At 33.7% G+C, this 25,081-nt stretch overlaps 1 protein-coding gene across 32 annotated transcripts in view; it reads left to right on the top strand.

The window, feature by feature from the left end:
- The window catches only part of NRXN1 (neurexin 1), a 1,346,328-nt gene that overhangs the window by 645,224 nt on the left and 676,023 nt on the right, over positions 1–25,081 (top strand). For all 32 annotated transcript variants that reach the window (XM_074286813.1, XM_074286834.1, XM_074286827.1 and 29 more), the window contains 2 exons: positions 4,668–5,049; positions 5,647–5,837. In XM_074286813.1, the coding sequence (XP_074142914.1) occupies positions 4,668–5,049; positions 5,647–5,837 (573 nt within the window). The remainder of the gene's footprint in view (positions 1–4,667; positions 5,050–5,646; positions 5,838–25,081) is intronic.

Raw genomic sequence — 25,081 nt, 5'->3', positions numbered from 1 at the left:
TCTACAGGCAAGTCTTTAAATCTCTTAGATGTTCAGTCTTTATCAGTAAAATAGATATGATGACTGGGTCACCTACTTTATAGATTAAATATATAATAGAGTAAAGATAAAATTACTAAGGAAAAAAGGTTCAATCTTCTAATTTCTGATTTTTTAAGTGACGCATACTAATTGATCAACAAAAAGGGACCAGATCTCCTTAGCTTAAGCCTAGATTCCAAACAGAAGGAAAAACTGACTTTTATACATTACAAACAAATGATCAAATAAGACCAATTAATTAGGAAACAATACAATAAGAGCTAATATTATTTGTAATTGTAATAAAAATTAGGACTTTTCAAATTGGGAAGGAGAATTAACAGATGTAATTCCCTAAATTCAGAAAAAGAAGTGTCCCATTCTCCCTTAAGGGCCTGTAAACAATCAAAGGAACATGGAAATAATAACTAATTGATCAATACGGAAACAGTTTTCAGATAAGATATTTGGGTTGCTTGAAGGATCTACAATTGTAAGAAAACTCCTTGTATCACTCTTTGAATGTAACTTAGTTTTTGAACAGCATATACATGGGTCCTTATTTAAAATCTCAAAGCAGCAGGAGGAGATGGTCCAGTTTTCCAGTCATGCAGGGCTAGGTTCAAATACTATAATAAAATTTTCTCCCAATTTCCACTATTAAATAATTTTTTTTCACAAGACAGTAATTGGACTAGCTCATAATTGAAGAGAAACTAAGCTAGCTCCAGAATTGAGATACAAGATGGAGTCAGTATTGTTCATTCAATTCTTACAATTAACTACTGGTTTTTCTAATTCCTTCAATTTCCTCAAATGTCAATTATAATTCTTGTTCTGGGTTATTCCTAATGAGTCTGCAAGTAATCTTAAATTAACTACTATCATAAACAACTAAGCTGAGAAAAGAAAGGGGAAAACTCCACATTTTTGTCACTTTATTTTTATCAATGTGCTTTAAATTTAGAGATTACTCCCTTTTCATGGAAAGTCTATTTTTTTTTAAAGTAAAAGTAACAATATAGTGATCTCAACTGAAACTGTTTGCAATGTTTCAAATATGTAGAAATATTTACTTCTCTATTTTTTGAATTAATATAAATATATTTTCTTTCTTTCCCATTCTCCCTCTCTATCCTATGCGGGGGTAAGGGGAAGAAAAAAAGAAGAAAAACAAATTTCTTGTAACTAAGATGCACTCAAGCAAAACAAATCTTCCAAATGGCTTAACTCCATATTGAGTCCAGATTTTGACTCCTCAAACTCACAATCCTTCCTGGCAGCTAAAATATTTGTTGGAGGTTAATGCAGTGAATAAATCTTGTGAGATGTCAATCTATGGAAGATCTAGCACTTAGCATAGTGCCTAGTATATAATAAGTACTAAATGTTTAATGATTATTGATTAATCCACTGTAGTTTACAAAGGATGCTGAAGGCTGTCAGAATATAAGATCAGGGAGGAAGAACTAATTTAGTTCAATAAACATTTATTTTTTTCCCTTTCTTTGTTTAAAGCAGTATGACATGATACATAGAAAACTTGAAGTCAGAAAGATCTGGTCATGTTAAGCAGTACCTCTAATACATAGTAGTTATGTGATGTCATGCAAATCATAAAATCTCTTTGTGTTTTAGGATTTTCTAAAATTAGAAATTCTTGAATCTATTACCAATTATCAATTTTGAACTGAATTTTGAATTAAAAATTGAATTTTAACATAATTGTTTTCTTTTGTACTCTTTGTTATGTGCTTTTATGTTTTTAAAAACCTTGTTCTGAGAAGGAGGTTTATAGGGTTCATCAGGGCACGGAGGGCCCATCACACAGATACACACACACACACACACACACACACACACACACACACACACAAGTTAAGAATGTCTGCAAGACATTTTTCACTACTTATATTGGCTATCCTGGGAGATAGGTCTCAACAGAGTTTGTAGAAATAATCACAGGTTAAGTCTAAAAAAAAAGGAGCTGAAGGGATCAAGTAAGACTATAGCTAAATAAGAATCAGAAACCAAAGTTACCACACATTTTTATATTAGCTTCTGAGTCCTGAATTTCATTTTTTATCTTTGCATTCCCACCACTAATTATAGGATTTTTAATAAGCAATTTATAAACCTTATTGTTTGGTTGATGAAATGACAGGAGACACAAAGAGGTATCCTACTGTTAGATATCATAATGTTAGGTGGTGTGAATGTTAAAAGGCGTAAGCTAATTCTTCTGAGTTGGGAGAAAATCATGGCCTGCTATTCACCACAATCTGATACTTTTAACAAACAAAAATAGGAAGGAAAGTAAAGTAGTTTGAATTATAATGGTAATAGTTTGGTCACTGGTATAAAGGACTAGAGAAAGAATATGAAAATTAAGTAGGAGTATATATGCCTAGGGATAGATTTTGTTTAAATAGAGGGAGAAATTTTCAGTAGTCAAATAGGCAAATCTAGTAAGATAATTTTTTTTATTTTGGGTATTTTTTGCTAATAACATTTTAAAATATGGGTTTTGTGTGAATTCCTTTAACTATCTAGTTCTTGCTATTTTCATTAAATGAAAGAAAATGTTTTTAAGTAAATTGAAGGGATGGAATCAGAGAAGCCATCACTGATTAAATAGCAGCTGTGATATAGTAGAAAGAGAATGAAAGGAGAAATCAGGACAATTTGGTTCTAAACAGAACAGCACTAGCTAAGTGACCTTGGGTAAGTTATTGAATTTCTCAACTCCGTTTGCTGGTGTGTAAAAAGAGAGGGATAGATTCGAATATACCCAAATTAACTATATAGATTCTGTAAAGGAAGACATTATCTGTATGCAGAGAAAGAATTGATAAACAGAAGCATGTACAAGATGATTTGTTTTCATGATAGCCATCTCTGGGGGAGATAGGGAAGAGGTAAAAATAAAAGTTACATGATAAATTTATTACATATTTAAAAAGAATAGCAAATTGTACATAATAGATTTATAGTTTCATGTGCAATCATCTTTTTTTTCTTTCCTATAATGAATATGCTTGTTTTATTTCTTAAGTTGAGGATAAAATAAATAAAATTCAAAATTAAAAAAAAAAGAAAAGTGAGGGGTTGACTATGGTTTCCAAGGTCTTTTCACTTCCAGCATTTAAAAAATGTTAACCTGGCTAGCATATCAAGTGGAAGTTCTCAACGGAAGGTAGTCTAACACTAATTAACATTTTCATTAATGACACAGATGACGGAATAGAGTATGCTCGGTAAACTTTCCAATTACACCAAGTTGAGTGGGGTGAGTAGCACCTTGAAGAACTTGATTAGAAGTGAAAATGTCTTTGAAAAGTTGGAGAATAAACAAAATATAAACTATAATGGGCAAGGACACTTCAGAGACGTGATAATTATCTGTATAAAGGCAAGATAGAACAAGATGGCTTTGCAAGGATCAAGACTGAAAACCGATATGGGGTCAGAATAAATCACTAAGTGACTATTCAATGCTATTGTATGTCTTTGTTTTTGTTTTTTTGAATGATCACAACTTCATCCAGGAATGGAAAGAAGAACATAATATCAAGATCATTTAAAATAATTTTGCAGTGTGCTCCATATTTGTCATTTTGGGGGGAAATATTTTGTATTAAGTAGGCATTGAAATTTTGAATGCAAATCAGTCCATAAGATCTAGAACAGTGTCACAGATGGAATGAAAGTTTTATGTAAAAAAAAGTGTGAATCATTATTATTTGTTTAAAAAAGAATAAAAGTTACACCAGACAATTGGGAAGCTTTTAAAATTTAAGAAGACTGTTTAAGTGTGTGGGGGGTAAGAAGCAGCTATTCCTCATTTCCATTGGAAATGATAATACAGTGAAATTGCATTGGAAGGGAATCAAGTTACAAAATAAAACCTTGTGAAAGGGAAAGCTGGGATAAGCCCATAGAATGCTAAATGACTGACGTGCAGCTTCCATGGCCTCAAAGTTCTATTTCTCTCATCATCCTTAAAGTTTCCTCACCAGAATGAGCTTACCCACAACTAGGCCAGTTTGTCATTTTTGGATCACCTCCAAACTGGGAAAAGGACGTTGTAGCCCATCTATTCCTTATTCTCTCTCCCCTTCATGCATTATACCTCTCAGTTAGAATATAAATCCTTTGAGGGCAAGAACTATTTAACCTTTATTTGTATCCCTAGTGCTTAGCATATAGTTAAGTGCTTGATAAATGCCTGATCATTCATTCAACCACTAAGTTTTAGTTATTTTTTTTAACTTGGACTGATAATCAAAGATGATTTTAATGGGACATATATAGTTAAGAATGAAATTACAAGTTAATAATGTATACAACATTCATTTTCTTGCGTTGTTCCAACAATATATTCTGTTATATGAAGACTTATAGTAACTAAACTTGAAGATTATCACTAGAAATTTCACACAAAAATTGGGAAATGAAGAAGCAAGAGGAGGAGGAAAAAGACAAAGAAGAGAAAAGAAGGACTTTTGTACCTAGTGCAATTTAAAAAGAAGGAGGAAATGGTCCCTCATGCTCTAAAAATTATCTGTGGTAATTTTGAAAGTGCTAATTTTTAAATATTTTCTCAACAAAACACTGCAGTGATGTTATTTTTTCTTTCTTTCTAGGTCAAATGGCAGGAGATCATACAAGGCTGGAATTTCATAATATAGAGACTGGAATCATAACAGAGCGGCGGTATCTGTCCTCTGTCCCCTCCAATTTCATTGGCCACTTGCAAAGCCTGACTTTTAATGGAATGGCATATATTGACTTGTGTAAAAATGGCGACATAGACTATTGTGAGCTAAATGCCAGGTTTGGCTTCAGGAACATCATAGCAGATCCTGTCACTTTCAAGACCAAATCAAGTTATGTTGCCTTAGCTACATTGCAAGCATACACCTCTATGCATCTTTTTTTCCAGTTCAAGACAACATCCTTAGATGGATTGATTTTATACAATAGTGGAGATGGAAATGACTTTATTGTGGTTGAATTAGTTAAAGGGTAAGTGTAAATCAAATGAAGTATGGTGCAATGAAAAAAGCTCTGAAATTTGGAGTTGCAGGTTCGGAGATCAAATCACAAATCTTTCTACTCCCTCCATAAATATGGACAATTCACTTGTAAAGCATTATCATTAAGTCAATTAGAAAGTTAAATTGATCTGAACATCTAATTCTTCCAAAATCCCAGCTACTTAGAATTTGGCTCTATATCATAAAAGCAAGAAGAATGGAAAGATAAAAATTTGAAATTCAGGTGGAATATTGTATCTAATGCTTCAAAGGCATAAAATAAATTTTTAACTTAAAAATAGTTTCCATTATTTCATAATATAAGTCTATCCAGCAAGCATTTATTATTCATGTATCATGCACTGCATGATACTAAAAATATAATGATAAAAATGAAAAATAGTCTTTTCTATCAAGAAGCTAGCATTTTACTGGATACAAAATGATCTAGTCCTCCTGTTGCAAGAATGTGGTATCTTTTTCCAGGCAATTAAAAATGTTTTTCAGCTATACAATTCATCCAGGTATCTTACTTCATCCAGTCAGAAAACTCTTCCCTCATTCACCTCTTTTATTCTTTCCTTAGATATTTGCATTATGTCTTTGATTTGGGAAATGGTGCTAACCTCATCAAAGGGAGCTCAAATAAGCCATTGAATGACAACCAGTGGCACAATGTGATGATCTCCAGGGACACCAACAATCTCCACACAGTCAAGATTGATACCAAAATCACCACCCAAAGCACAGCAGGAGCCAGGAATTTAGATCTGAAAAGTAAGTCTGCACAAGTTTGGGCTCCACTTTCAGTCTCTGCTTAAATAAGGAAGTTATAAATTCTAAGCTTATTTTTTTTCACTCTAGACAGAATGACTACTATTTCACTGACAGCAAGTAATTAATAATGCAACACAAAATCTTGTCTTCTCTTTTAATGTGGCAGAAATATATGTATTTTTCATAACATGTTTCAAAAAAGCCAACATCTAGGATTGCTTACATACGTGGTAAAAGTTTGAAGAGTTAGAAATAAGATATTCTTCTTGATGTTAGGAGAAAAAGAAGAGTAAGTGTAAGTTTGTTGTTATTGTTGTTGTTTGTTGATTGATTGCTTTAAAAATATTTCCACTGATCTTAACATATTTGTACTCAAAGTGGCTAATATACATAAAGTTTCTCCTCAGGCTTCTAGTACCTCCTGGTACTCCCAAACATTTACAAACCATATGACAGAGGGCCAGAGAGCTTAGTTAATACCCCCATGTCTTTATCAGTAGACCACACCCCTGCTGAAGAAATGACTCTTCCAACATCTGCCTTGTCAAGAAGGGGAAAAATTTGTGCAGGCTTTTCTTTCCACATAGATATCTTTGATCTCGGGAGAGCAAGTCAAAACTCTCCCATTAGGGAAGGTAAGAGTGGGAAAATACATCAGAAATATGTGCTAAGAAATCCTCAGCTCAAAAACAACTTTGAAGTCAAATTTAAGTTTAGGTAAGTCTTAACTTTTTATTAATATAAAAGAACATCCCTTTCCCCCTCCCTGAGTCAAAAGACCACCTTAGAGATTTGGATAACTGTTGAGATAAAACCAAAAGGCTCTTTTCCTTTTAAGTGTTGAGAGATATTTCTTTGAGACATGGTAAAATAAAGAAGAAAGAGAAGCAAATATTCAGCATTTAATTTGAAAACATATTTCCAGAGAATATACCTGTCCAATATATAAACTATGTTGTTGATGGTTGCTTATCTTTTTTCACAGAATGAGTGCTGTTACTCTCAAAATGTCTCCTGTTTTTACCCACCAGGCAAAGGGTTGAGTTAAAAAAGTAAAATACTAATTAAAGGGGCAGATACCTTTCCTTTTTCTTTTCCTTTTCTCAAGTGCAAAAATTAGGTATTTTTGTCTTCATCAGCTTAATGGAAATAGTGCCTATTGTGCACAATAGTCAGGTGGCAATTGTCAAATAACAGAAATTTGGAAATTCAATCAGTTTGTTAGGTAAGCCACCTAAAGGGCATAAAGTTACATGATTTGAGAGAAAAGAGAAGAGAAAGACAGAGAGAGATACAGAGACAGAGACAGAGAGAGACAGAGACATAAATAAAGACGAAGCCTCAGCAATGAGGGGCAAGGGAAAGCTTTTATGGAAGCTACCCACATAAGTCCAGAGACTGAAAGAAATGGCTGAAAAGGAAGCACTTTTTAACTTTTTTAAATAGTAGATGTTACTTGTAAATACATATCCTGACCCTATAAAGAGAAAAGACAGAATGGTAAATATCCTCTAGTAAAAATGATCTCAGGGCAGCTAGGTGGCCCCGTGGATAAAGCACCAGCCTTGAAGTCAGGAAGATCTGAGTTCACATCTGGCCTCAGACACTAAACAGTTCCTGCCTGTGTGACCCTGGGCAAGTCATTTAATCTGAAAAAAAAATCTCCTGGGTAATTACTGTTTCAGAGAAAGAATTGCCTATTTAGACCTGGAAAGGATCTCATAGAATCAAAAATCTAGAACTTAAAGTGATTATACGATTCATGTAGTTCAATCTCATTACACAAATGAAGAAATGTATGCCCAATTTGGGGAAGTGACTTGCTCAAGATCACAAAGTCAGGAATGGGGATTAAGCCTATCTCCTCTAGCTCCAATTTTAGCCTCATTTCTACTGTACTACACTACCTCAATTTATCCATCAGTAATTGAGAAATAATGATAGAGGAAGCATCAAAGAAACTCTGTAAAAGTTCTTTCTGATTCTCAAGTGATAGTTTCAAAATTCAATGGATATCTTTCTTTAACCTGTTTTTCAAAATAAAATATATGATATCTTATGACAACAAAATTATTTGGGAGCAATTATAGGGGATTAACAGAAGCAAGGCACCACCAGAACAAACACCACACATAATATGAGTTTATAGAGATCAATCCAGATATTCAAATACTATCTCAAATGCTACCTATGCCAAAACACATCTTTAGTTCATTACATCCATCCCTAATAAAAATGTGTCAGAATATTTACTTTATTTATATCTTAAAAAATGTGATTGCCTCTAATAAACATCAAGATAATCATGAATATTGGGTATAAGACAACCCTTTACTTTTTCTCATAAGAAATTTAGAAAACACACACAAGACTGAGAGTAGTCTATAATCAATAAAATTCTCCTTTTCCAATGAATTTCTCCTTCCTTCCAGAATCCTCTCTTGTCCTCCAGACTTGTATTGACACTCCATGCTTTAGACTCCATTTGGGAAGAAAGTAGTTATTTTCTGGGCAACCATCCACTATTAGAGTGAAACTCTTGTTCTCTCCAAAATTATATATAGTCATCCATCTTTGTGGCATTTGTATCTCTCCTGGAAGGGAAAATGAACTTGAGATTGCTAGAGAAGCAACACTATCCCCATCAAACCTGCTCTTTCCAAATAACTTACAGCAATAGTAGAAAGTCCAAATCATTTGTTCTTCCGTAGTGTAGGATCTCTTCCAACTAAAGGGAACACATGGATGTACCTCTTTCTCTCAAGAGACAAATATTTCCTGGAACTTTACCTTATCACATTAATAACAGATTGCATTCTGGAACTCTTAAAATATGGGATCTTAAAGAAACAATCCCAGAATGGGGGTTGCCCTGAAAACTTCTCCTGCTCTCAAGAACTCCCATTATTTGGCATCTATTAATGTAATATGGTTGAGAACATGTACAAATTGCAGATATCTTTTCTAATACTCTGTAGAGTTGAGTCATGAAATTAGGGGATCAGTAACACAATACTTCACTATTATCCTAGCTGATGCCATCTTTCAGATTTACCTCTAGGACTGAGAAGAAAGAGAGTTCATCAGTCCCTATAGGACTGTTCCACAGTGAAGATACTCCTTCTTTTAGGGACCAAATTTGTCTATCAAATATCTGTTAAAAAAACAGAGAGTAGGTAAAATAATCTTAATGTAAAATATTGATTTTCCTCTCACACAACAGTTTAAACTAATCTTTTCATCCCCAATTGATAAACTGTAATAAATGACACAAAGAAAGGCTCATATCCAGACACAGATGAGTATTTAATAAAAGGGTGTATGTTGATTTCTTGACCTCATACACTAGTATACTATGTGACTATGTGCTAATGCCTTAAAAGTGAATTATCATAATGAGTTCTATATTGGGTTCTCTCTCTCATGACTTCCCAAGCTTATAGAATAAACGAGGAAGGGATTTCACAAAACATTTAGCATCAATCAATATCCAATATTTAATCTAGAATCCCATTTGTCCTTAAACATTTTTTGCTAGTGGCTATACAGGCTTTTTTTATGACCTCCAGTGAAGGAGAACTTTGCAAAGCAGTCCACTCTTATTTGTTAGGAAGCATGGTTTTTTTGTTGGGTTTAGTTTTTTTTTTTTTTTTGGTTTGTTTTTGTTTTTGTTTTTGTTTTGTTCACTTTTATTGCATCTAACATAGACAGATACCTCTGTCTATGCTAAGATAGATAGACAGAGAGATAGATGAATTAGTTAAAGTCTAAACTTTCTTCCATGTGACAGCCTTCAAAATAACTGAAGACAGCTTTCATGCCCCTCAACATTTCTTCTACAATCTAATCCTCATTTCTTTTAATTGATCTCTATATAACTATCTCAAAACTTATTTCCCTCATAGTCATCCTTTGTATTTTGAGATATATCACACATTAAATACTCGATACATATGTATAATCTGGGGAGAGAACACAAAGATTGTCTTTACTTATTACTGCATTTTATGCCTTACTTAAAAGCAACTATTTTTTGGCTGCCCTATCACAATAATCATGTATGATGAGTTTGCAGCTCACTATATTCCTCAGATTGTTTGAGAACCTCTTTATATTCAAGTCTCTCCCATCTTATTTTTTATGAAAGCTGATTTATTGAACCTGTCTTAGATTTCATTTACACTATGCCTCTTAAATTTCATTTCTACATTATCCTTATTTAATTTTAATTATCAGATCTATTTAGTTCCTTATTACAGAATTCCTTTATAATTAAGAGTAGGATGAAGTTTGGTAATCTGTTATGCAGAATCTGACTAAACTCTTAACCATGGTAGAATAGTCAGCTTAGTAGATTTTATTAATTGATTAAAGTGATTAAAACTGTGGGTTTAATGCTAAATAAATCACTTGACTTTGAATAGAGAAAACTGCTAAATTTGTACCTACATACTACATGAAAGATCTCAGTGTGTCATTGATTGAAAATGGGTCTAGGAAGCTAAATGTGTAGATAATTCATCTCAATACATCCTCAAAATTGGAGGGGAAAGATAAGAATTTTCTATTGTTGAGGGAGTCAGTAAGTTGCATTTATTTATATAACAGTTAATTATGTTTTTGTATTAGTGTTCATACTTTTATATATTTTCTCCACTTCATACAAAGCAAACATTACAAGCATAATGTAGAAAGATGTTTTCCAATTTAGACCTACTTCTATAAGTTATTCTTTTTATCATAAAAGGTAGTATAAATATGATAATGGTATTCTCTTATTTATTTCATTGATATTTGTGTGTTTGTGTGTGTGTGTGTATATGTGTGTGTGTGTGTGTGTGTGTGTGTGTGTATCATCCTCACAAAAAATCCTCTAAAGTAGCTCAGGAAGATTTTCATGTATGGTAAACTGGAACTTAGAAAGTTGGAGTAACTTTCAAAGTCACACAGCAAGTAAGTGATGGTTTTCAAATCCTAACACATGCTTTTTACATTAAATTACAGTACCTCTATATTAAACTGTAATGTTTCTCATTTTTACTTATAGATTAGCTTATTCTGACTGATTTTGAAAGGAATAAGATGGGAGGCATACTTTTATTTTAAATCACTTCAATGATTATTTTCTTAGAGTCACAGGGATTCTTAAACTGGGAATCAAATTTTCTTTATTTTTATAATTTAATACCCGCATTTAATTAAAATAAAATTCCTTTATAATCTCTTATATATTTTATTTTATGCATTTGAAATATTCTAAGAAGAGATCTGGCTACTAAACAAAAAAGTTTAAGAATACATGATTTAGAGAATAGTTAAATATGATTCAACATATTTGTGTCAGACATTACTATATAAAAAACACGTGCTACAAAGCAAAATATAATTTGGATAAAACATAATTTCTTTTCTTTTGAAATTTATCACTTAGCAGAGATATGTGTGTCATATACCTGTTACACCTGTTACATATACCTGACACACACCTGTTAAATTATAATACACAATCATAGATGATAAGTATAAAGTAGAGTGTAAAATTTCCCTTGATATACAAAATGGAAAAGGTCAAAATGTAACAACTGAGTGATCAGGGAAAGTATCATGGAGGAAAGGACATTTGAGTTGGGCTTTATTAGATGGGTTTGGAAATTCATCTGGAAATGGGAATTCCAGGCACAGGAAAAGAGCAAGAACGATGGCAGAAAAGTTAAATGGTGCAGGATGGATACAATTTTATTTCAGTATGCTAGTTTGGCCAGTTCTCAAAGGATGTGGAAAGGGAAATCATGAGATAACCTTGGAAAGGCAGGGTGGTGCCAGTGAGTGAAGGGCTTTTAATCTTGGGTTGAGTTTATACTAAAGTTTTATCTATATATATAGTAGCTGAAGAGTTTTAAACAGAAAAGTGATATGACTAGATATGTACATAAAGAAGATCACATGCTCCTATACACATACTGTCTTCCAAATCCTTTCATTCATTCAACACATATTTAATAAGCATATATTATGTAGAGGATATTAATGGACTAGAAAGGAATTTTTGATAATGTGGAAATTTGATAAGAGAAGACTTTTCATTTGTAGCTTGTTTAAAAGATCAATTTAAATGACTTGACAGATCAAAACTTTGTGCAAATGTTTACAAATATATAAATTCATTTGGCTAATGACTACATAGGTTTTTGCCTTAAAAAAGAAAGCAAACTTAGACTTACCCTGCTTGCCTCTGTTCTCATAGGACATTTAATCCTGCTACAAATGTTGCTTGAAAAATCTGGCTCTAACTGAGAGTCCAAACAAAAAGAATATTTCCCCTAAATATATAGTGTAATCATAAGTAATTTTATTTGGAAGAACTTTTAGAGTAGTACAATTGGGAAGAAATGCTAACCTATATTGGTATGATTGCAATAGGATGAGAAGGATGATCAAAGAGATAAGAAAATTGTGGAAGAAGCATAAGGGAAGAGACTTACAATATATGGAAGAGGTAATTCCTGGAGCAAGGCCCTTGAGAAGTTAGGAAGAGAAGGGATCATGGGAATAAGTCAATTGCCTTTAACATTGAGTAATCATATATCTAAGAATATATTTTTCCTCAGGAGGAACAAAGGGGAAAAATAGTGGATGATGCTGATGAGGAACAGAAGAAATGATAAATTGAGGGAATTTCTCTCAGATAACTAATCAGTGAATGAAAAATTATTAAACACTGAATATTATGTGTTGAGGATGCCAAAGTGAGAGGGGCAAAAGGGGAGATTATGAAACAGTCCCCGCATTAGAGAAGTTTAAATTGATTTTCTAATAGAAAAGACAAAATGTGCTGAATATATATATATATATATATATATATACATACATACATACATAAATACAAAATGCATATAAAGTAGATAAAAGTAGGCTTTTGAAGGGAAGGTACTAGCATCTGATCATGTTTAAGCTAATTTTTGAAAGAACCCCAAAATTCTAAAATATTTAGAAGCCTTTTTTCCCTATACATTTGCTGCCAATCATTTCCTATGATTCTTTCCCAAGAGTCTAGGACCACAAGTGTCTCTCTTTCAAGAGACTCGGGAACTGATTTCATCCCTTACACAATTGTTTGGCATTACTGTATTGCATTTAGCCTTCCCTCCACTAGAAGTCACTTTTCTGTGTATGTGTGTAAACATCATTACACAAACCAACCCAGAATTGTTTGGAAGCCTGAGTTACATATACATTAGGGACAATGCAAAAGAAAAGAAATAGGAACTGGAATATCATGTGTAAGGAACATCAAGGAGATCACTGCAAAGAGACTATAGAGTACTTAGGGAGGAGTAATATCAAAATAAAAAGACTGGAGACAAAATTCCAGGTTGTAAATGACTAAATATCAAACAAGAGATTACATTTGATTCTTGAGGTACTCAATGATATTAGATACTGGGTCATCTGTGGCGAGTGTTAGGAGAGGGGAACTTGTGGGGCTTTTGGAAAAAGTCAAAATGTCTGGATCAGTCACTATGAGGAATGAGTTAGTGAGGAATCTTTCAACTATCAGGTTTAAACAGAGATTGAACATTGTACATATAGAATAAAAAAAAATGTCAATTTTGTAATTGTCTTTTCTGAAACTCAATAACCTCTGAGTAAAAACAGGGAAATCTAGTGGTGTGAGTAATCAAAGTTTTATGACTGGCAGGCAGACCATAAACACATGAGGAGTAAAAAATGCTTTGACTCATGAAATCACCAAAGAGACTAAGCTAGTAAAATCATAAAAGGGGCTATGGAGTCAACATCTAGAATAGAAGCAGGTAAATCTAGGTGAAGACTCAGGGAGAAATGGTAATATTAGATTGTAAAAGTCTGAGTATATGAAGAAGAGATTATATATTTTCTGAGAATAGAATTTTTAGATCAGAATCTTTGTTAAATATTAGGTGGCATTCTATTCTATGATAACCTCTTTGGTTCAACATGATAGTGCCAAAGTGGGAAGAATGTCTTTTACCCTTTAACAGTTGAAGAGGTAACTGAAGAAAATCAATAAAAAGAATGTTAGAGGGGTCGGCAATATGAATGTAGGTATTCCCAAGGAATTTTGAAGACTATAGAGTACAGCAGAAGATTGGGAACTAGGTGCTAGAGGCATTCATAATAGGTAAGGACACAATTGAAGTGTCACGTTTATCAACAGCAAGAATTAAGAAATGATGGAAGAATCCAATTTTGTAAATTTCAGTATAATTGAGATTCCCTGGCCCATCACAAATGAATAGAATTTGAAGTTTTAGGGAAGAACAAGTAGATAACTTCTCCTGATGAGCCAGTAATATTCATTTGGCTCTTTCTCTTGGTGGTGATAGAGAGTACGAATGATGTTATTGGGGAAAGTTGGATTTCAGCTAAGCCAAGATTGGGAAAAACAAAAACAAAAACAAAAACAAACCAAAAAAAACCTTGTATAACAAACTTTAAATGATTTGAAAGAATTTTAAAACATGATTAAGAATGAGTTAATAAAAATCAACCAGATGGCTATATTTTTACTAGTTTTCCTAAATTGAGCAGTGACATTTTTTGTATTTTCCCTCCAAATCCCATGTATCACATACAATAGGTGCTTGACATGTATTTGAATAATTCATAAGGTAAGTATGGTGGCAATGAGCTTCAAAAACCTGAAGAAATGCAATATCTGTGCCCTGCCAACGTATGAATTTCAATTTATCTCAGATGTTACCTATTTTCTTTCAAATTCTGGACTAAAATCAGATTGTTTATAGTTTTGAATTGATTCAAGGCCAAATCTTTTCCACATGTCGCTATACCTCATGAGGACACTAGAGGGCACCACAATGCCACAAAACATAACTCCATAAAAGCCTGTGAGAGGAAAAAAAAATCTGGTTTAGTTGTTCTAGACAACCTACACTTCTATTTTCTGCACATTTGAAGTTTCACCATATTGTCCTTTTTAGAAAAAAAAATGTACCCTTTTTTGCAGTTTTTTTTAAAATCATCAGTGCAAGTCTTCTGTTTTGAAACAAAATAAGACAATGTTTTCCATTCTAAACTTCAACTTGATAGAGATGATCAACTATTTGCTATCTAATTCAATGTAACCAGTTTTTTTTTAAATAAGTAATAATGATAAGGTTGATGGGGATGATGATAAGGAGGAAGAGGAGTATTTGATCCAGGCACAATTGTTCCAATTGGTTTTTTGTTTATAGAAAAAACAAACTTGACATGGGATGGGTGATCCTTTGAGCTTACCATAATATGTCTATTTTGGGTTTTATTTTTCCCAATTATTTGCATTCGTTGCATCTGGGCAGTTTGTGTAAATTACAGTATTAAATGGAAGGAGTTGAAAATGTCTATCCTTTAAAAATGTCTCCTCTAACCCTTCATTTTACATCAAAAGACTACCTTTTTTCAATCTGTCTTCTCCCAGGCTATTGGGTTGTTTGGAAGGGCTATTTGACTACCTAACAAATCATAGTTGTATTCTGAGCTTTTTTCCCCTGGTCATTAGTGATAATCTAGCTGGGGAAAAAGAAAAAAAAAGTTGGGATGAAGGGTATCTTTATATGTGCTAAGCAGAACAGATTGGTTTCAACAACTTTTCAATCCTAAAAGCAGTTTTTGCACTTATGACTTGAAAATAAGGCAGATCTAGAGATTCAACAATATATCATGAAATGTTGGAATACAATGCCCTCCTGTGCCCACTTTCCACAATAGAAGTGATGAGTAGTCATTCCATTTGGATTTTTTAAAAATTAAACTACATTGTTCCTATTGTGTTTTTGTTGTGTTTTTCTAATTTTCCAGTAGGTTGTCTATTTAGCAATTCTATGATAATGTTGTTCAGTCATTAAACAACAGAAAAAACTGCAAGGCAGATAAAAACCTTCTGGATCTCTCTTTTCAATTTTCCCTTTCAACTTCTCAGACCTTTCTCCACTTGATAGGGCCCATTGTTTTCTCCTATCCTCTGGATAGGAAAAGCACCACGTTTGGTGGCCCACTCATTTACCACTAATGAGCTTTCTAGGTAAGGTTCTTTCTATCTTCTTCTTATCCACCTCCATTATTGTCACTCCTACTTCTAGTCAAAATTCATATTCATCATTTGGGTCTGCTTTTCACAAAAAGATATAAATGCCTTCTGGCTCCATAAGTCTTCCAAAGTTATTGCCTTTTTTAAAGAGAATATTTGTTATTCTGCATAAATCTCATTCCTGGTATGCTATTCACAATGACAAAATGAAGTGAACAATTTTACAAATGGATGAAAGAGCTTTATATATCTCATCAAGTCATCCATACTACCCCCAATAAGATCTTTCTTACCATTTAAAATGCATACTTTGGTGGACTCATAATTTCATGGATATGAACGCTTGTACCTTCCCCTTTCTACTTCTTCCCAGTATAGATAATTATATGCATCTTCCCATTTTTTACAATGCATATTTATCTCCAGATAAGATCTACCAGTAAGACTGAAGGCCTTATTCTGATGCTTTCACTAGTGCAAGATGCTAGGGAAACATTCAAGATAGCTATCCATTCCAGATATAGGACCAGGGCTTCTCTTCCTCCAGTTAAGTGTATCTTCATTGGTGTCTTACTGTCAAGATATTTCAAATATGGATTTTGGTAGCAGGGAAAGACACTTGAGGCCCTTGAAATTACGCACAAAAATCTCAAAAATGATCCAGGCTATCTCCACTTATTCAGTTCTGTGTCCAATCTCTTCCTCATTTACAGTGTCTATCATAGATAAATGTCTTGATGGACAAATACGATACATTGTCCAAATATTTGTATTTTGACTGATTGTGAGATTAACATTTGGTATTCTTGTGATCTTCACAGAAATCTCAATAGATAATAAAGATCAGGAAGGCATCATAATTCAGAAGACCTGTGTACAAGGTTGTATTCTATCATTTATAAGTATGTAATCTTGAACAAGCTGATTCATCACCCTTGAGCTTCATTTTTTCATCTCCAAAATGATAGGATTTGACAAAGTGATCTCTAAGATACTTGCTAACTCTAATTTTCCAAAACTCAAAAAAGATATATGAGCATATATTCTTTTTGAAGATATATATGGGAATATTTCAAATCATGGGTGCACTATTGCTTTAGGCCTTTCTTTTCTGCTGGGCTCAGCATCTCCACCGTGCAAAAGTTGTTAGGGGCCAGGCAGGTTACTCCCTGAAGCCTTCTCATAGCCAGCCTCTTCAGTTAAGAAGACCTCAAATCATAGAGACACAAGAACCTTGCCCCTTCCAGCTTCTGCTGGGCACGGCATGTCCCCTGAGGAAAGACTGCTAGGGGATAGTCAAGATATTTTTCATCTGCCAGAAAGCAATCATTTCCATCTATACCATTATATGGAATTTTTCACATCATGCTCTTTTATTTTTGTTTTTTAATCCAGGTCTTTTGTAAAAATTAATTAATTAATTTTTAATACTCATTGCTTTATGAATCATGGTGGGAGACAAAAAATCAGAACAAAGAGAAAACCAGGGGAGAGAAAAAATAACAGAAAAAAGAAGTGAACATAACATGTGTTGATTTACATTCAACTTCCATAGTTATTTTTCTGTATGCAGATGGCATTTTTTTTCTATCCAAAGTCTACTGGGATTGCCTTGGATCACTGAACCACTGAGAACCAAGTCTTTCATGGTTGAGCATTGTACATTCTTGCTGTTATTGTGTACAATGTACTCCTGGTTCTGCTTCTTTCTCTCAGCATCATTTTGTATAAATCTTTCTAGGCCTAAAAATCAGCTTCTTCATCATTTTTATAAAAACAATAATATTAATTATCTTCATATACCACAACTTATTCAGCCATTCTCCAATTGATGGGCATCTACTCATTTTCCAATTCTTTGCTACCGCAAAAAGAACTGCTACAAACATTTTTGTACATGTGGGTCCTTTTCCCTTCTTTATGATATTTTTGTGACATAAACCCAGTAGTAGTATTTTCTAATCAATTTCTATGGTCAATAGTGATTTAGAGCATTTTTTCATATGACTAGAGATGGCTTTAATTTTGCTATCTAAAAATTGTCTATTCATATCCTTTGACCATTTATCAACTGAGGAATGACTTGTAGTCTTATAAATTTGGTACAATTTTTTATTTATTTTCTTTTTATATCAGAAACACTGATTTTTCCTAGCTTTGACCTTCCCTTTTAATCTTACTTCTGTTGATTTTGTTTATGTAAAACCTTTTTAATTTAATGTAATCAAACTTAGCCATTTTGCCTTTCATAATGTTCTCTTGTTCTTCTTTGATCATAACTTCCTCCCTTCTCCAAAGATCTGATAGATTTCCCATGTTCTTTTATTTTGTTTATGGTATCATCTTTTATGTTCAACTCATTTATTTATTTTGATCTTATTTAGGTATGGGGTGTGAGATGTAGGTATATGCCAAGTTTCTGACATATTATGGACCAACAATTCACTATACTCCAAAAGCCACAACAAGTTTTGTTCAGGTTCTAAGGATGTCCTTGCTATAGATTTCCAACACCAGGAGTTAAACTTTCAAAAGTCAAATTTTCTAATACCATTTCAACATAAGACAATGTAGCCTCACAAAGAGTGCAACTTTTTTTCATATCTTTGATAATTTCCAGATCACAAGGAGTGTATCTTCTCCTGGCTTGACCTGAAGAATCAAATTCTTCAATCACAGAATATACTTTTATTTTTAAATCAGATATATCCTGTCTTTCTTTTTTAGTTTTAGCTAGTGATTTTTGTAATCTTGTCATAGGGGGTGGACAATGCTGCTTCATGAGTGGTGCTGATTGTGTCACTTCCTCTCCCCCTCCTCCTTCTCCCTCCACCCATGAAGAGTTAATTGAGGGGGGGTGGGTCAGGGGATGGGGAACCCCTAATGGCTCTTGCTGTGGAGCACTACACTTCCTAATTTCATTAGCACTGTACTTAACTCCTTTCTTATCTAATTCTTCATGCTTTTCAGCTACTTTGTCAATACCATCTCCCTCTTGCTCTTTCTCCTTATTCTAATACTTATGTAATTTTTTAAATCCAACTGTATTATGTTGTATATATAGAATGTTTCTTCAGAAATTGAATCAGGACTATTATCATTGAATGTTGTGTTCTCTTGGTTCGGTTTTCTTGAGGGTTCTGGGACAGCCTTCGTTTCAGTTCAGTAATCACCACAAGAACAGCCAAGTATTAAAGTCCAACTCCTTTATTATCTCCTTCCTGGGGCTGGGCAGCTTTCTGGAGAGCCTTTCAGATGGGCCTTGGTCTCAAGGGAGAAACGCAAGAGGAGAGCCTGCCACCAAGGTGGTGTGAGATGGGATGAATGAATCTAAGTCCAAGGGCTTGTGCTTCAGCCTCCAGTCTGCTTGTCTTCCCTAGCTCTGCTCCTCTGAAAGCTTCTCTTCTGTGGCTCTCAGTTCCTGCTTATATGCTCCATACTAAGTATAAACCAATCATTATATCTCTAGAAAATTATTTGTTGTAAGATTAAATCAATCATACCGAACCATGCTAAACTAGATAACCACTGTCTCATCAATTCCATTGACTTAGCTCCTTGTTTCAAGTTCAGAGTTCTGGCCCATAACAATTGTAATATTCAATTAATTATTCTCCCACTAGTTTCCGCTTATCTGGCTCTATATTTTCTTCCTTAGAGAACCAAGGAGACATGTACTTTAATCTTTCTAAGAGTTCAATGATCTGCTTCCAAGTTACAATCAAACCTTGTTTTTTTTTTTTTGTTTGTTTTGTTTTGTTTTGTTTTTTGTTTTGTTGTTGTTGTTGTTGTTGTTTTGTTTTGTTATTTTTTGGCTTAATTATACACTCTACACACTTCCCTTGGAGTGGGGAAGGATCTTTGCTAAGCATTTTTTCTATTTCAGCTGAAACACTAGTTTAGCCCTTACCAAAGTTTCCTCTTGTCTATTTTTGTACTCACCTGATTTCTGGGTCACAGGGACTTCTCCATTGAACTCATGATCTGACTAGCTCTCTGGAAGTCTCCAAATGGGCTTTGGATTCAGTAGAATAATCACCACAAGAATAGTCAGGAATAAAGTCCAAAGTCTTTAATATCTCCTTCATAGTCTGTCTCCTTCACCTGGGGCTGGGGTAGCTTTCGGGCGGACCTTCAGACAGGCCTTGATCTCAGTGGAGAAGTGAAGGAGGACAGGCCAGCTACCACCCGAGGGTCTTTGTCTTCAAGTCTCTTTGAGTCCTTCTCTAGACCTGACTCTGACCTCTTAAATACTCTCATTACAATTAAATCCATTCATCATACTAAGTATAAGCCAAATATTATATCACTAGGGAACCATCATTTGTTGTAAGAGTAAATCAATCATACTGAACTAGAAAACTATTAATCACTACGCTAAACTAGATAACCATTGTCTCATCAATTCCACTGAATTAACACCTTGTTGTAAGAATCCTTGCCTCAAGTATATTTCTCCAGAGTTCTGGCCCATTATAATTACATATGGTTTTAAATGTGAGCCTCAGAAGTTTGGATTTTGTTCTAGAGGAAATGGAAACATCAAAGATTTTTGAATAGGACAATGGCATGGTAATACTTTTGAAGATTTGTTTTGGGTTGAGGATAAAATTGGAGCAAGGAAAAAAAAACTGGAAGGTCAATTAGGAGGCTCTTATAATAATAGCTCTCATGAATGAATGGTGATAAGGATGTGAAATAGGACAATAACTGTGTGAGCTGAGCAATGATAAAAGAGACACTCAGGAACAAAATATACAGTACTTACTGGCTATGGGGCATAAAGGAAAGGAAAGAATAAAGGGTGATTCCACTTTGAAAATGGAGGGAATGGAAATATTGTGGTACCCTCAACATAATAGGTAGGTTTGGAGGAGAGTTGGATTAAAGGAGAAAAAAATATCCATTCTATTTGCTTCTGGTGAGTTTGAGACACCTGTGGAACTTCCAGTTTTATATGGCAAGACATTTTGATAATATTGAACTAGGATACAGAAAACTTGTGAAGGAAGGTTTAAAATCATATTTGCAAAAAGTCTAATCAAGAGTCAATTGAGAAAAAAAAATAAAGGTTTCCTGTGTTCCTATGAAGGTCATGTTGAGATAAAATTTGTAGTGCACTTAGTCCAAATAAATAAATCATTGTTCTTCTTGAGTTTTGTAGCTTATGTGTACCACTCCATTTCTTTTTTATTTCTGTATTTCACCCACACTGCAAATCCAGATATTAATTACAGACTCAGGATCATCTTGATCATCCCATGAGCTTTGATCTTCCTTTTCTAACTTAGACTTTTTCATTCCTCATGAAATTTGGTGAGCCTACCTATGCTCAGGACTTCTGATCTCCAGTTCCACTATACTCAAGGATTAGTTATTACTACACATCCAGAAATCCATTAGTTTTCATGACATTTTCCTCCCTTGGTTCTTCTCTTATCTGAATCTCCTTTAATGATTAATCATCTTTTTTCTCACTTCTTAGCATATTCTCTCATTTCATTTCTCTATTTCTGCTGAAGATGCCATAGATTTTCTAGTCATCTAATCTTGTGTCCCAGGCACCACTGATAATAGATGATAGCAAGAAACATCTTTGACTCCTTTCTCTCCTTCATCCCCAATATCATCATATGAATTCTGCCTCCACATCTCTCACACCTGGCTCCTTATCTGTACTCCCATAGTGTATTAGACTTCATCACATCTTTCCTGGACTATTATATATGAGTCTCCCAAAGGATCTTCCTGGTTTTAGTATTTCCCCTCTTCCATTCACTCTCCACATAGCTGCTAAATTGATTCACTGAAAAAGGAAATCTAATCATTTCATTCTACTCAAATGTCTTCAGTGACTCCCTATGGATTTGAGGATGAAATATACTCCCTCAATTTGCTATTTAAAGCTCTTGGCAATTTGACTCCCAGTCACCAAATCTTATTTCTTTCTACTCTCCCTTCATGTCTTACCTACTCTCTGTATATGATATTCTTTCTTTTGCTTCTTGTCCTTGCAGATTGTCTTTTATATTTGGAATTCACTCTCTCATTTGCTTCACCTCTTAGATTCCATAGATTCCTTCAAAGAAAAATTAAAGTATCACTTCCTAAAGAAGGCAGAAGGAAAGGAAGAAAATCTGCTTTCTTATAAGAGTCTTCTATGTGGCTCAGTTACTTATGAGCTGTGTGATCCTGAACAAGTCATTTGTTTGCCTCAGTTTCCTCATCAGTAAAATGAGGATAATAATAGCACCTACCTCTTAGATATTGGTGTAAGATCAAATGAGATAATATGGGTAAAGTGCTTAGAATAGTGTCTGGCACAAAGCAAGCACTATATAAATGTTAGTTTTTATTATTATTACTAGATGCATATTTTCATGATATAAAATGTTTTCTTCTTTTTTATTTTGAGAAAGTTGAATCCTTACATTGTCTTGTCGCAGTGATTAGTTAATACCCTATCAAGTTTCAGTTGTACTTATGAGTTATTTACTTTCTTGAGCCTATAGCTTTCTTGTTTTTTGTTTAATCATCAATAGCCTTCACACTGGTGTACTGATAGCTAAAACTTGTGACTTTAGTCATTTTTCTGAGTAACATCATTACTATCTCTCTTCCAAATTATCATATCCTATGAATTCATGAAGAGGTCCTGTGCTATTCCAATTTCCTCATTAGACTGCAAGTATCTTGAAAGAAGGAATTATGTTTCATTATTTTTAATCCCAATCACTTAGCCCAGTGACTGATATATAGTTTGTGTTTGGTAAATGTTTATTGACAGTGTTATTATTCTCCTTTCTTTGTTATGCATACTAATTATGAGAGTATGCTTCTTAGCTATTATACAAAAACAATCTTTTCTTCTTCTCCCTTTTAATGTTTAAAAGTCTCTAACCAAATATGGTTTTCTTAGTTCTCATTCATTTAACTTTGACCCAAAACCCATTGTTCTTTTATGTTAAGCCCCAGTTGAGAAATCTAAATTCTCTTCTTCAATACTATTGTCTTTGACAGATATTCATTTCTCTAATTCTTATTTCTTTTCTAAAGTCTCTACTTCTAGTATGTATTTTTTAAAAGCATCACCTATGTCCTTAAGGTTTTCAGTTTCTTATCCAGCAGTTCATTATTACTCCAGGTTCTTAGCAGTTTCTTTCAGGTGGTGTGATTTTTCTTTCTATAATCACCAGAATTGGCTATTAGTCATTCAATTTGACAAGTGTTGGGAATCTTTCCACCACAGCCTAGATAGATAGATTGCTAAAATGACAAAATTTCTTACCCCTAATCACAGTCTGTTGATCCACAGCTACATCTATATCCCTCAACAGGGAATTTCTGACCAAGTTATATCTATTCTTCCTGAAATTACAGATGCCCTCTCTTCTTGTAGTATATGTATCTCTTCATTACTTTTTTTTACTTCTTTCAAAAGTATACAGATCCATTATCTATAGAAAAGCCTAGCACCACGTATATTATTTTAATACCTCAGGATTCTTTCTTCCTACTGTCTCTTTTACTATATTTATCAATATTCCAAATTCTTAAAACTGATTTAGATTCTCTCCTCTCAGTTGTTTCAGTCTTTTTCTTTGCAGTGTTATTTTCTTGAACCATTTTTTTTCTACCTGCAAAAATAACTTTTCATTCTCTCTGATAGGCTAGAACTTAGAAACAGTATTCCTTTACTGCTTTATCCTCATCCAATTTGGAAAAAAGTTAAGAGTCAACAATTCTATTGCTTTCAGGTGTAATGGAAGACCACTGGGTGTCACTAAATTCCCTGCCACTGTATCCTAACATCTTCTAGGTGCTAGTTTCTTAAATCATGCAACATGACCTCATATAGGGTCTCATAACTGAATGTGGGGGTTGTGAAATTATGATCTATCAGAAGTAAATGTTTGATCTATCTATTTTATATAGCTATATGCCCAGGGTCATGTGAAAATTTCTCAGGCAAAAAAAAGAGTCACAAATGGAAAAAGTTTACATCCTTCGGGTCTTAATATCTACCCTGCCTTTATAACCTACAGCTCCCAAACACTGACATCTAACATACCTATGTAATGTAAAGACCTCTGGACATTTAAATACTTTTGATACCTAAAGATCTCTGGAACTTGACATCCACCCTCCTGGTGAATCCTGAGAACTATTGGGGTGTAGCTAGAACTTTTTCCTATAGCTAGAATTTCTTTCATATGCAATCTATCCTAATTAGAATGTGATCTCCTTGAAAGAAGGATCATCCCTTCCCCCAATTATAGATTCACCACAGTGGAAAATTGAAAGTCCTTAATAAATGATTTATCATTTATTCATTTATTACTCCACCAGGGGGATCAAGCTACCTATTATAAAATCTTTGAGTGATCCTGAAAGACAAACATAGCATAGCATCCTTCATTGGCAAATTGCTTTTATCATGCATATTTGTGGAAAATTGATACCAATCAGTCTCTTTGCCTTTCACTGACACCCCTCACTAAAAAAAGCCACAAGTCAGATCATTGTAGCAGTTTTTGCAGTGACAAAAGTCTAAACCAAGCTTATTAAAAGAGGTTATCCCACCTATTGTGCATTATCTAATGCTATTTTTCCCAGTTCAATTAATTAGCAATTGATAATTTTAGTTTTTGTTTTATTTTAGCCATGTGCTAAAGCAAACAGTAGAAATATTCAGCAATTCTCTGCAAGAATTTCTTCATCAAATAATTCTGACTCAGGAACTTGACATCTTCCTGGTCTCTTTTCTCTGCTGGTCTTTCTGATTGTCACTGGCTTCCATGATTCTTTAGGGCATTATGTGTACTCCATTTTGATATATTTTAAGTATCAAGCTTTTTGTTGTGGTTTTTATTCTTACTGAATCCACAGTCTGAATCTTGAAATCTTTGAACAAAACATTAATATAACCTATTAGAACAGCAGTGTGATGGGTAGGTCTACACAGATGAACTGATACATAAAAATATAACCTATGTTTCTTATGTTCTGTAGACCCTTTTAACAAGGACTGTCTATGTTATATCAAGATTTTATAGGTTTTTAATTTCTATGAAATGCATTGAGAGAGTGTCAATGGTTAGGACCTTGTCATAGGAGATTATAAATGTCAAATTTGATAATATCAAAAGAAATGTGATGTGAATTGTGCATAAAA

The sequence above is a fragment of the Sminthopsis crassicaudata genome, chromosome 2 (genome assembly GCF_048593235.1).
Source record: "Sminthopsis crassicaudata isolate SCR6 chromosome 2, ASM4859323v1, whole genome shotgun sequence".
Taxonomy (NCBI): Eukaryota; Metazoa; Chordata; class Mammalia; order Dasyuromorphia; family Dasyuridae; genus Sminthopsis; species Sminthopsis crassicaudata.
The sequence above is the reverse complement of the archived record's forward strand: the minus strand, read 5'-3'. Positions and strand labels throughout refer to the sequence as shown.